At 44.1% G+C, this 13,832-nt stretch overlaps 1 protein-coding gene across 1 annotated transcript in view; it reads right to left on the reverse strand.

Annotated features, from left to right (window-relative positions):
* Positions 1-13,832, reverse strand: part of SFMBT2 (Scm like with four mbt domains 2) — a 116,513-nt gene that overhangs the window by 23,713 nt on the left and 78,968 nt on the right. Inside the window, 5 exon segments of the mRNA XM_030479799.1 lie at positions 5,521-5,660; positions 6,856-6,926; positions 7,480-7,522; positions 8,877-8,990; positions 13,418-13,544. Of these exon segments, the coding sequence (XP_030335659.1) occupies positions 5,521-5,660; positions 6,856-6,926; positions 7,480-7,522; positions 8,877-8,990; positions 13,418-13,544 (495 nt within the window).

Consider the following 13,832-nt stretch of genomic DNA (forward strand, 5'->3'; position numbering starts at 1 on the left):
ACTTTCCAGTTTCCAACTTCCTCTGGACATGGAAAGTTACTTCACCAGATCAGACTGGTCAAATGTTCACTAAGTTCCCTTCAGCTGGAGTGTGACCAGTCTGAGATTTTGGCAGTTTATTTTCAGCCCTCTCAATCAAGAATGGTTTGGGTGCAGCCAGCAGTGCCCTGGAGCAGAGGGGTGTATTAGACAACACCAGCCTTTGCTGTTATGCATCTGTGAGGTTGTATTTTGACACTGCTGGGTTCAGCGTCAAGTAAGTTGGAGTCATAGGCATGATCATGCAGCACCACCACAAGTCTCTACTCAACCTTATAAGCACCTGACATCTTAGCTATAGAGTTATCCATGTCACAGATTCACAAGTGCCTTTTTCTGAGCATATCCAGATATGCCTGATTCACTGGGCAGTTCACCACCTTTCTTCTCATCATAGCTTTTTGGTATTCACACATTTCGATACCTCTACCCCTCTTCATTAATAGTTCAAACCCTGGATGAAACTTTTTCAGAAGGAATAACTGAGAATATGCAGTTCAAAATACCATCATAGAATCACAGAATGGTTTTGGTTCCAAAGGACCTTAAGATCACCCAGTTGCAACCCCCTGCCATGGGCAGGGACGCCTCACATTAGACCGTGTCGCTCAAGACTCTGTCCAACCTGGCCTTGAACACTGCCAGGGATGGAGCATTTATCATTTCTTTGGGCACCCTGTGCCAGTGCCTCACCACCCTCACAGTAAAGAGCTTCTCTCTTGTTCAAGAGCCCAATGATCAGTATCATCATGAGGAGAAACTCCATTTCCCTCCTATATCTGAGATATGAGCCCACATTTCCTACCTAACAGAAGAAACCCTAACTAGCCTCAGGCAGGAGAGTAAACATTTTATTTTACTTGGAATAAAGACAATGCCTGTGGGACAGAAAGAGAAGGGAAAAGAGTTCTTTGGGATTCTTTCATTAAATGAGCAAGGATCTAAAAGTGAGCTTTTGTCAATGTCAAGGTTGTAGCACTTAAGTCTTGACATGTTTATAACAGTCCATGACATTTCAGAAACACATATATCCAGATACTAAGTTGGAGAAACTACTATAGATGAGCTGAAGTCCACAGAGCAGTCTTGAAGAGGATGTCAGTGAACCCTCTTGCTGAAATGCAGTTTATCTCTCCAGACTATAGAGGTTTCTGCCATTCCAACACCACATCTGATCACTAATGATAACAAGATCAGTCTGGCTCAATCACACACCTAAGGCTTTGTACAAGCTATTTAATTTTCTGAGCACCATGATTTAATTGTGCCAATTTCTCCAAAGAAGACCTGCTGTGCTCCAAAAAAATTCCAGTTGCTGACTGCAATAGTTTTCCTTGACAAATGCTAGCTGATTTCTCCTGTTCGTATCAGTTGGACAGTCACATTGCCTCTAAGTCCAATTTCTCTTTAAAAAGAGAAAGAGAAAAGTGTCTTAAAAATAGTAAGCGCAGTAAGCAAAGAGGCTAATTAATCTTGACAGCATACTTCCCCAAGATATAGTGGGTTATAGATCATCTGAAGTCTTAAAAAGACACCTCATTTTGCTTTACAGTGTTGCCGTGGTAAGTTATTTGTATAGATGGAAAAACTGTTCACAAGCACTTTGTAAATATTCTGACTGAAGAACTAAATCTAAAGCTGACAATCTGTTTATTTTAATTTAACTTAAAGTTAGCATTTATTACATATCTTAGCTACTATACAGTCACTATTTTTCAGCCTAGATGCAGCTGTTGGATGGCAATAGTTGATGTCTCCATTCTATTTGGCTGCAAGTTTCAACTTCTTTTCCAAACAAGTATCTCAGGAATGAGATAACCTCTGCAGCTGATGTTAAACATGAGGCATTACCACCTCGCTTGCCCCTGGGGGTGAAAGAAACCACAATAAGCCACTGGTCCCAGCAGAAGCTTGGGTTGGCACCAGGAATAATGAACAGCTAAGCTTTAAAAATACGTTTGGCACTAGATAGCATGAGAGTTACTTGTCACTCACTAAAGGCTTGGCATGGATGCAAGGATACAAACACACAGAACTAAAATCAGTATTTTTGATCAAACTTCTAAATAAGTTGCAATTGCTCTCAGTATTTTGCTAGGAAATCTTGCTCAAGGGCTGCCGTTCCTGAAGGCACCCTAGCAGCTTCCTCCTGCAGAGCTGACAACCTCTGAATCCAACAATAGAACAAAGCAATGGGGCAGAAACCAGGGGGATGCAGTAACGATGCAGAACTCAAGTGCCTGTTCTGTTGGAAAAGAGGTGCTGCACAAAAGCAAACCTATCTGTGCTGCTTCTCTCCCGATGCTCCAAGTAAGAACAGACCACACTACTCAAATGGAAGGGGATGCTCCTATTCCACACTACAAGGGTATCTCCTAACCTTTTTAATCCAGAAGCAAGCGCTACTGATCCATAGCTGCCTCACTATTAGCGTGCAGGTGAGTAACACCAGTTTGTTAGGAGCTGGATCTAGAATGATGCTTCACTGTATCAGTGATGGAGGTAAGGAAGGACAAGACCTTGGGGGAAAAAAGGGCTGAGGAGCATCATGAACCACAGTTGTGCTGCATTTTTTGACACAACCCTCATGGTTGAGAGTGGAGGAAGGCAGAGGATGAGGAGCTATTCCTCTTGCACCCAGCCCCCCAGGCGCAAGGAGCAAGGTCTCCCATCACCTGGTGCTAGTGGGGATAAGACACCTACCCTCTTCTTGCTTTAGGTAATCCAGGCTGGGGAATGGGACAGGAGTTGGTTGTTCCAGCTGGTTTTAGTCTGAGGTTTCCATGAGTGCCAAACACAGCAGCATCTCCATCACAGAGACTGCTGCCCACTGTGAACAGGCTGGTGACCAGCACAGATTTCTAACTAGAGCATCTCTAAAGGCAGGGAGTTATGGCTGGAGACCATAATTTGAAAAGGTGATTTAAAAAAGAGTGATTTAAAAAGCTCTCACTGACTGCTACTGACTGCTCTTCCTTCATAGGTGTTGTTTTGTCTTTCTCACCGTCCCCTGTGTGTTGCCAAAGTAAAGCCCATGTATAACTTATCTATTCCAGACAAGTTATGCTGATGTATGATTTACAATGACCTGCAATTTTCCTATACAGTGAGAGAGAGATCATTGTAATGCATTTGTATTCTTGGGCCCACATCAACAATGGGTGAAAAGCAAGACAAAAGCATCAAGCTCAGCACCAAGAGTGGGTTTGGAGAGAGAGGGACCCTTGTGAGTTCTTCAGCTGTGCAAAGCCTTGTGGCTGTGGTCTTGGGCTGGAGGAGATGTCTCCTCTACTGTTGTCACCACGCAGCTCTGCAGTGCTTTTGGGTGCTCTGGGAGCTGCTAGACATCTTCATCTCGATGTAGGGATGTATTCTCTGCCACTTCTTGCATGCTGGGTACCCCTATCCTCCCTCCCACCCATGGTTCTCTGAACCGCTGACACCACTCTCATCTTGGCAGAGGCTGATAGGAACCACATGTATCTCCCCTACAGCAACACCCTGAATGTCTTCTCTTCACCCTTTCCAGAGCTTGGACCTGGTCTCCATGGCCAAGATAAGTTTGAATTTATCTGCAAAATAGCACTGACCAACAGTGGGCCATTGCCATTGTCCTGCTCCCTGGGAAGTCATTTGTGTCTCCAAAAGCAAGATGCCCATGTGTCGTTGACACTATTTGCTCCTTCAGTAAGCAATTCTGTAAGGAGGCAGAGCAAGAGAAAATAGGATTTCTGTAGGAAACTCAGGTTGTTTTCCACAGTTGGCAATTGGTCCCATTCTTAAGGAATTTGGAGAAGTTGGTGTTAGCCTATGAAGCAAAGCACTGAGATACTAGGAGAGAACCTGGCAGAAGCTTTCCACTGCTTATGTTTTCACAATCCAAATTCCAGGAAGAAAGGAGGAAGAAACATTAGCATAAGTATTGACTGTGCATGCCTCCTGTTTCCCCCATGTTGCTTCTTCATTGCCTGTTTTTCAAGGAGCAGCAGATTGCTAACGCTCCCCATCAGCCAGCTGCTATGGACTTGCTTTCAAATTTGGCAGCCATCAACTTCTGTTCTGCAATCATTTTATCCTGCTTTCTGCTGAGGGCTACTTTTGACTTGCTTCTTTGGGACCCAAGTGTCCCACCTGCACAAGCAGCTGGATTAGGCTCTCTTCATGCTTTCAACGATGTGAGACAGCCAGCAGTGCTGTTGTATAAAGCAGTATACATAGGTGATGAGAAGGGAATGGGGACAAGGCATCATTCTACAGTACAGTACAGAGGTGTTTTCAAAAGTGGTGGGTGATTTGGGAGGAATCTCACCTTTCAGGTGTTTCTGTTAAGGGTTGGGATTTGCCTCATTTCAGACAACTGAAAACATCCTAAGCTGGGCACTGAAGGTCTTGCAAATACATTAGATTCATAGAACCATAGAATGGTTTGGGTTGGAAGGGACCTTAAAGCTCCTCCAGTTCCAACCCCCCGCCACAGGCAGGGACACCTTCCACTAGAGCAGGTTGCTCCAAGTCCCTGTGTCCAACCTGGCCTTGAACACTGCCAGGGATGGGGCAGCCACAGCTTCTCTGGGCACCCTGTACCAGCGCCTCACCATCCTCAATGGACACCTAGAATGGACACCCTCAAATGGACACCTGTGGTAGATGGAGCTCAAATATGCCCCTGCACCCACATCAAGTGGGGTTCATATAGGTACAGACCTGAAAGCTGAAAGTTCTACATTTCTAGAAGACCGAAGCCAAATTGAAATGGTGTCCGAGGCACCAATGGCACACTGCTTATCCAACAGTACCATCTTGCTGTCCTCTGCCACTTGCAGTCACCTTGGCTTTCATCTGTACATGGACTGCCATCTTTGTGGAAAACATTTATGCATTTTTTCAAACAAGCTAGTTTTACCTGAGGCCAACAGCAAGTGCTCAACACTCTGGATTCATCCCAAAGCAAGCACTGATTGGGTGAGGACAAAATGAACAGATGGTGGTGGTCTGCCATCCCTGCTGTGTGGGATTAACCTATCCATATTGAGCAAGAGCTGGGCACACCACAGCTTCCACTCATCACACCACACACACCCCTGCTTGGCTTTCTGTCCTGATCTCAATTGTTTCGGCCCCGTCAGGCCATGGTCACATATACAAAGGTGTCACCCACACTGAATCTGCTGGCCCAACAGCATCGTGGATGGCAACAACCACAGAGGCCCCCTTTAGGGACAGCTCCAACAGAACATGAATTCTCTTGCACACAGTTAGATGAAACTTGCTCCCAACCAACAGAACTCCCCATGTTTCAAAAATATCATCTCACCCATCAAAACTCACAATGCCTATACGACCCTCTTGCAGTTCTGACTTACGGAAACCACTATAGAGCTCTGGGACTATTTTAGGCGCATTCCTTTCAAATTCTGGGCCTGGAAACCCATGACCCATGCTTTCCCCCTGAAATACCCCCAAAAGAGAGCTGAACCATACCTCTTTGAGGACCAGCACGCACTTGCCAGGCCCGACAGACTGAGGTAGCTCTGCTATTCTGCCTTTGTTTAAATATGGACCTGAGAAGCAGCGGTGGTTGATGTAGAGCTGGGGGCAGCAGTATCTCCCATTGATGGTGCCTGCAAGGAGAAAGTAGCATTGATGTGCATGTAGCCCTCCTGTACAATAAATCAAGGGCCCTTCTTCTTCCTCCTAGATGTGGTAAGGAGGGAAGAAGAGTAAAGGAGGCACAAAAAGTCCTTCCTGAGATAGAAAGCAGAGAAGCCTCTGCTACTTAAATCCATCCAACACAGCAAAGTCAAATGCTTTTAATAGCAACTGATTTGGCTGCACACCCTACTGAAAGGAGACTCGGAAAAGGATTTAATTTATAAGGTGACCCGAGGCTCTTTCATAACTCACATTGCAGATGGGTGTAAGCGACTCAGTTGCAACTTGCCAGAAAGGGAATGTATTAACTTCTTCTCACAGATATGGAATCAACTCAGGGAGAAAATTCAAGTGGAGAGCTCTACAAACCCCTCTTCAGCTACTGTCCAACCCAGCGAGCACTGCGGTGCCATTCTCCTGACCCAACATGGGTCTACAGAGGAGTTTTCTTTGTCTGGGCTAATTATTCTGTGCTCCTTTATAGCCCATGGAGAGAAGTGGGTACATGTCTATGCAGTTCATCTGTCATCCAAGCGGTTATCCACTTTTTGGTTATCATACCCAAAAAGAGCCTATTTCTCCCCATTTGATTGTAACGGGGCCCTGGGATGTTGGCTCAGATGTCAATGTGTGTCCTGCAGCCTGCTGAAATAAAGTGAGATAAATCCTGCCCCTCCTGCTGTGTCTAAGCAATTAAATAGATGAATATTGCACTCTCAGAGCCTCCTGCCATTGCTAAAGGGAAGAACAATCTGCCCTTAGCAAAAGAAGCAGCCATGCCACAGTGTCTTGATGTTAACACAGGGACCCATTAAGTCCTGGCGTAAGCATTTTCATTGATGCCAATTAAAAAAACACATGCATCTCCACCAGGGCTTCATTAGCCTGGCCCTAACATTATTAGCTGAAATGGCTAAGCTGCAGGGGAACTCAGATAGCCCCAGCAAGACACAACGTTCACACGTGGAGGACCAGACCCTCACAGGCTGTATACATCAGAGACTCCTTGCACTGTTGGTGGGTCCACACCATCCTTACACCCCCTGAGGATGTGGTTCCATCTCCCCACCCTATGACACAGTCACTCCCTTTTTGGGGTCATCCCCCTCCATACAGGCAACGGGTCCTTGAAATAAGGATCCTGCCAATGCCAAGCAGCCTTACCTGTGGTGTCTGGCTGAGGAACCGGGCAGAGATCATGAGGTATTTTCTCAACAGGCACTGTGGACGGTAACCTGTTAAACAGCAGTTTGGTGTATTTAATAGTGTCAGACAGGACAAAGGGGCAGAACCAGTATTCAGGCTGGACCGAGAGATGCACCAGCACCTGCGTGGGCTGTGGAATGCAGATACCTCAAATACAACCCCATTTCCACATGGTTTACCATAGCCCAGGGCCTGCATATTGCAAAAGAAAGAGCCAGATCCACCCCTCCTTCAAAAATATACTCCGGTCTGTGAGCTTTAGCCCAAATATTCACACTCAAACCCCTTAAATTCTTGTTTCTAGCAAGTGCAAGGGCTAGATAGGGAAATGCCCTCCTGGTACATGTCCATTTTCCATAAGCATCCCTTTCTGGCCATCACATACTGGCTACGCAGTCCCAACCAGTAAAAAATCTCTATTATAACAACTTTCTAATGTGCTCACAAATATTTCAAAGTACCCTCTTGTCAATTCTGCTGCAGTATCAGGGCAGTAGTTAGCAAAGTCACTTTGTGTATTACCTCCCCTGGAAGACCCGAGGCATCCCTGTAAAAACGTCACCTTAAATAACAAAGACTTACTGCTTTTCTGGTTGCACAACTGCAATTCTTCTCTTCCTTCTCACTGCAAAAATGAAGCAAGGAAGAAAACAATACACTTTTGTACCCTTCTGTCCTATAAAGTATACCCATAACGCATAAAAAGCTGTATAAATGCACTGACTATAAAATGACTTGTAACACAATGAAATGGTACTTAATTACTATCGCCATCTTTTCTTGGTATTTTTTTAAGTCACTACATCATTAAAACCTACTTTAAAGATCTAATAATACATTTAATCTTTCCTCTGGAATGCTAATATTATGTTTTATGGGATCAGTGTAGAAAAAGATTAAGATAAAAACACAACTATTTTTCCATGCAGAAACACATATGGATAAGATTACATTTTACAAGCATGATTACCTCCAGCATCATTTATCCCTAGCTATAAATTGCGATAAGGCTGCATAATGTTGCCATAGCAGTATTCTCCCAAATTAGGCCCCGGCTGCCTGATTTTTAACTTAAGCATATTTAACTCTTCAAAAGGGTTGACACATTTTAAAATTTGCCTTTCAGATGTTAATTAATATAAACAGTGAGGCTAATTTTTCATCTGGTGGCTTGAGATTGGAGTTGGATAGCTTCTGTGAGGAACAGCAGAACCGCACCAAGCCACTGAGCGCTCATGAACAGCCTTCAAATGCAAATGGAAAGGGAAGAAATTCATCTTAATACACACTGAAGGCAGGACAAAACACTATAAGGCTTAATTATTCTGGGAGAGACGTAAATTGAATACTAAGGAAATCTCTGAGCTGATAAGGGCAGTGAAATAACTGGGTAGATACTGCGGGCAGGAGCAGAAACTGCCTCGCAGGAGGCCAGCAAACATTTCTTAATTTAGATGGAGCAGATCCTGTTTTGCAGAGGAAGCACCTGGATGGTCTCTTTATGTCCATTCCACCCTGTATTTCATGGGGTTTTGCTCGATTTGAGGTCCTATGTCCCCAATTCACTCAGCTGCCCCAGCGAACTGGGGTCAGCACAACAAAATCTGGTTTCACTCTGACAAACCCATCATAAACAAACACACAACCCGCAATCTCAATCCACATAACAGTGCAATCTCAATCCACACAACAGTGCAATCTCAATCCATGTAACAGTGCAATCTTAAACCACATAACAGCCTTTCCTGGTGCAAACAATCCCATTTTTTAGAGGGACTGATCACACAGACATGTACTAGTGCTGCAGAGTCTGGTCACTAATTAGATTTATTGCTATTTATTACAATACACTTATAGCCTGGTTAGTAGTCTGCTAGTTAGGTTGGTAGTTTCAAGAATGGGATTAAAGACATAAGACAAACTCCCTGATATATCTGTTGATGTAATATTGATGCTGCTTGAGGTTTCCATGTACTTACAAACAGCTTTGTGTGGTGGAGTTAGGTTATAAGCATTCGCTTCACACCAGCCAACGGGGAAAATGTCCATAGATTCTACATCAACTATGTACTCTGGAGAGGGCATCTGTAAACCTATAAACACAAATTTATAATGTAACTTAGACATGGGAATACCAAGCTCAGAGCCATTGGAGCATTCATCATGAAGCAAGCGAAGCAAATGATGGAACATGCGAAAATAAATCTGCTTCCCTGCATCAAAATCAGGCCCCATTTCATCTTCAATTCTGCACAGACAGCAATGATAAGGCTGTTGCATTTACCATGCAATATGATTCCAGAGAAAACCCCTAGGAAGAGCACTCTAAGGGTGTGCAGCAAAGCAGCCAAAAGCCAGTAAAGTAAAACATATGTGACTTTCCTCAGCAAGATGGGCTGATTGACCCTTAGGGGTTTTGCAGACTTCACAAGCAAGTTAGACAAAGTCGTCGGGTGCTTGCATTTAAAGGTAAAGATCTATATAATCTAATGTGATGATAGGCCTTTATGCCCCAATACCCGCCCCTTGAAGCATTTTTGTATGATCTGCCCTTGAGTCACTGTTTTTAAGTGTGGGAGATGGCCACTCTTCTATCTGGAAGTGCCATGAATTCTCCTAGAGTTCCTCACTGCACATGAAGCATGAACTGATCGCCCAACAGGGGAGAGGCAATATAGAAGCCCCAAGTGGGACAAATGCACTAAGATATCTGGTATAATACTGAATCCAAACTGTCATGGAAAAGCTCTGCTTAAAGCAAATCCAGTTTGGTTATTCTGTCTCCTTTAGAAGACACTCTCCTGCTTTGGTTTATGTGGGTCATGCTCAAAGCCCATTGCCGCAAATGGAAATATTTCTGCTGGCTTTGAGTTCTTCTGAAAACAACTCTGGCTCCTGAGCCAAGACACCATTTACTCTAATTCAAGTCCTCCTGCACTGGCAGAGCCTGGTCAGCAACTTCACCCCCCTCTGCCATTTCCACCCTAGGACCTACAGCTCCAGCATCAGCATGAGATGATATCCTAATAAAAGGGACCAAGGATCAGCAGCTTCCCCTACAGCATCCTTGCCTTCGCATCTGTTGCAGCATCTTTGCCTCCTGCTTCAGGCAGCAGTGTTTGACTGTGCACAGCTAGATGACTGCAGGGAACTTCCCACTAATGAATGTTCATCAAGGGCTTGCAGTGTAATTGAAACAGTAATTGAACTTTGTGATGGGAATGGCATCGAGACTGAGATGCAGTATTTGGATCAATCTCTTCTCTAGTAATAAACTTGCTGCACTTTGACAGTGGCTGTATGAACACCCAAAGGAAGTAGGAAAATAGGTGCTGGTGCTCACGCTGCTGGAGGAAGTAATTAAAAAACGAAATCATGATGTCTGCATAAATTCATGGATGTCTTCATAATATTTCTGTGAGCCCTGCGTCATTTTCACGCATTATACATTGAAGATACAGTCTCTATTTCACTGGGATATGGGGTAGGGAAAAGGATGGGATGAAGGCACATGATACAAAACACAACCTGCTCATATGAGCAGTTGAGCCTCAATGCAAGGTCTCAGCAGCTGACATTCCCTGCAAAACCATTTCTCCCCAAGAGGTCACTGCTCAGTTTGGACCTGATGAAAGCTGCATTCCCCAATGGGCAAAACATTTTTGCCTAACACCACAAATCCAGCCAAGGAACTGATGTGAGAACTGCTGAAGTCAGTGGCAAGACATGCACTAAGCGAGCAAGGCATGGATCAAGCCTTAAATAAAGCAAGAGATCAACACATTCCCCACTGAAATTTCACCAGAGCTGGGAAAATCCACTCTTTTCATTACTGTAACTGTTCTACAGTGTTATTCTGACCAAATAAACAGATCAAATGTACTTTCCAGCTTGCAAGCAACTGTAAATGTGACATGGACTTTCTGGTTTTGAAGTTTACAGCTGCAGCCACAGTGATGAGCAAGGAAGCACCATAATGTCTGTTCTGCTGTAACACCACTATTCCTCTTGTAAGACACATTCATAGCTTCTCTGTCCTCCTTGGCACTGCTTCTTCCCTCTGGCAAGTGATAACCCTCCCTTTCACTCCCAGCATCTTACTGCTTTATTTGGCTTCACTCATATAAGTGGAAAACAGCTTGTTTGAGATTCATTAGTTTCAACGTCTGCTTTTTATGCTGCCATCTTCTCAGACTAAGAAATGTCCATAAGGCTTGAAAGGTTAAATAGAAGAGAACAGGGAGACTGAAAACAGAGTGAAGAAAACTTCCACGCTGCTATGAATCTTACAGGATGGGCAGAATAGAGCAGCAGCTCTCAAAGGTAAAATTATGGAAAGCCTCCCTGGAGAAGTGATTAACAAAAGGGTTTTCCTCAAATTCCTTGGCTGTGCACAGAGTGAACATTATTACTTGTATAAATTCACACCAGAAAGCTTCAGCTTTAAAATCTAAAATGAACCAGTAAAAATTAACAATGCAGATGATGAGTAATAAAGTAGCAGAAAGTGATGGAATGCACACAGCATTGGATCAGCCCTATGCTTCTTTTCCACCATGGGGTAACTCAACTGCTGCTCATTAAATGCTCACCCTGAAGTTTACAGAGTTTTGCTACTGTACAAAGCATGATTTATTAAGCAATGTTCCCTCGTGTCTAACTTGACTCTGCTTAACTACTGCGTCCTGTTTTATGGCTGCAGTTTGGGCTGTCAAACAGCGAAACTGGGAGGGCAACAATGAAAGCTTCAGATGCACCCATGATAAATGGTGGGACTCGAGATCTTCAGCTATGGGCTACCATGGTAGCTGGGGAGTCTTGCTGCTACCAGAGTATAAATAATCAGTTAGAAACAATAGTGTATTAATGGAGTCAAAAAAAAACTATGCGATGGTTCAAGCCACATTTATTTTACAATTCTGCAAGCAGAGTTTGGGGTTTTTTTAATGCCTGGTTTTAGCATAACACTGTGCATACTGAAGCCATATATTTCACCAGCGGCAAATATTCCTCTTTATTTTTTACAGTCTTTTGCATCTTTTCCTTTTACTACAGTTCTATTCCTGGTATCAAGATACAAAACAAGTGTAAAGCATCTACATATCAGGACTCAAAAGACAAGGACATGCCCATAGGTATTTTTATGACAAATCATAAAATCACCCTTTAACAAATTAAAAGTACAAAAGGCAGGGAGAAAGAGAGAGGAGCAAGGTGAGAGTGTGGGGCCCTCTCCCTGCCTCTATGCAGGGTCTTGGAGGACTAGTTGATGTAAAAACCTAAGAAACAGCACTTCCTATTCACTATAATGGGCAAAAGTTTAATGAACACCGATTCCCTTTGAAAGTATTACAGCTTCAGGGGCATTCCTGAAGAGGGATTCCAAAATCCCATAAAATCTGCATATAAAAGTGAAGGCACCTGGCCATTTAAGAAGGGAAGTTGCCAAGATGGGTCAAATTCCTTGACCAGATATTCAACAACAGCTGAACTGAATTTCAATTTCTATTCAACAAGAACTGAATTTCCAACAAGTGTTGATTCCAGCTCTTTAACAAAAACACTTGCTCTGTGTCCAGACCAGGCTGCAGATAAGCTTTTGCTACCTCGAGTCAGAAGGCAACCAGTTATCTTTGATAAGAAAGACAAAACCTGCTACTGCACACAGCTCTACTAAAAGCAAAGATGCAAAGCTGTAGCTGTTCTTCACGCTGGAGACAATCACAGAGGAGACAAACTGCCTGGCGTGGCAGCTCTATGTCAGGGGTGGAGAAGGATGACAATCCAAACCTCTGCTGCATTCGGGCACATGCCTGCAGCTCTGCTCTTCCCACATCTCAGCCAGCTCAAATCATGAGGCTCAGCAGCAAACACACAGGATGAATGAACGATTTGGCCTGACAAGCCTTAGGTCAGGAGGAATTTCTCTTTAGGTAGGAACTGAGTTATAAATCTCAGAATGGGATATATCATGGAGGTGTCAGGAAAGCCTTGTCTACCATATAAAGCTTCTTTGTAGAGCTAAACGCCACTGAACATCTGCCTTTCTTACACTCAGAACAAGCTGCTGGCACAAATGAGGTACTTTGGGTTATCTGACAATGTTTTTACTAACTTTAAGGGCTTTTGACTAGAGACCTTTTCTCTAGGGAGGGAGGGAGAGAGGAAAGGAAGGAGTTGCAGGGGTCAGAAGATCCCATGAGAGCACACTGGGAATCACAGTGGAAGTCTCTGCCACACAAGTGAGGCAAACATCCATTCCGAGGACGGAGGTCTATCATGTTGGCAGGGAGGAGGTTTCTGTCATCACCAGAGATCACACTGATGGAGACCACATGGATGGGAGGGTGGAAGGTCTTGTGTCTCCCTCAGGGAAAGATAATTCTTTACAACATATTACCGGTCAACATGCATAAAATGGAAAGGCTGGAGAAAGCAGTCTTGTGCAGAGGATTAAGGACTAAATTAAGAGAGTGCTGGAGTGAACCACACAAACACAAGAAGCCTCTACAGCACATACCTTCAAGGTGAAGCCACATTAACCGTCCTTTAACTGAGGTGATAGAAGCGACACATATCTCTGCAGGGTTCTTGGGGTTCACCGCCTCCAGCTTCATGTTCTTAGTAAAGCCACGGCTGAAGGATGTCTGAAAGAGTCAAGAGCCAACACTGAAATATGGAAGTGCAACACTGTATGACTTTAACTGGGCTGTCTACTGGGAAGCATAAATTTAGTATGGCCTGCTTTTCACTGGAAGTGCAGGATACACGGATGAACACAAAGGCATTCAGATTCAAAATGGAGCTTCCCTGAACATCTGTATTGAGTTTTGGTAGTGGGGAATGCCACAGGGATTGTTTCTGTAAGAAGCTGCTGGAAGCTTCCCATATGTTTGATAGAGCAGACACCAGCCAGCTCCAAGACAAACCCTCCA

Source organism: Strigops habroptila, chromosome 3, assembly GCF_004027225.2.
Source record: "Strigops habroptila isolate Jane chromosome 3, bStrHab1.2.pri, whole genome shotgun sequence".
Lineage (NCBI taxonomy): Eukaryota > Metazoa > Chordata > Aves > Psittaciformes > Psittacidae > Strigops > Strigops habroptila.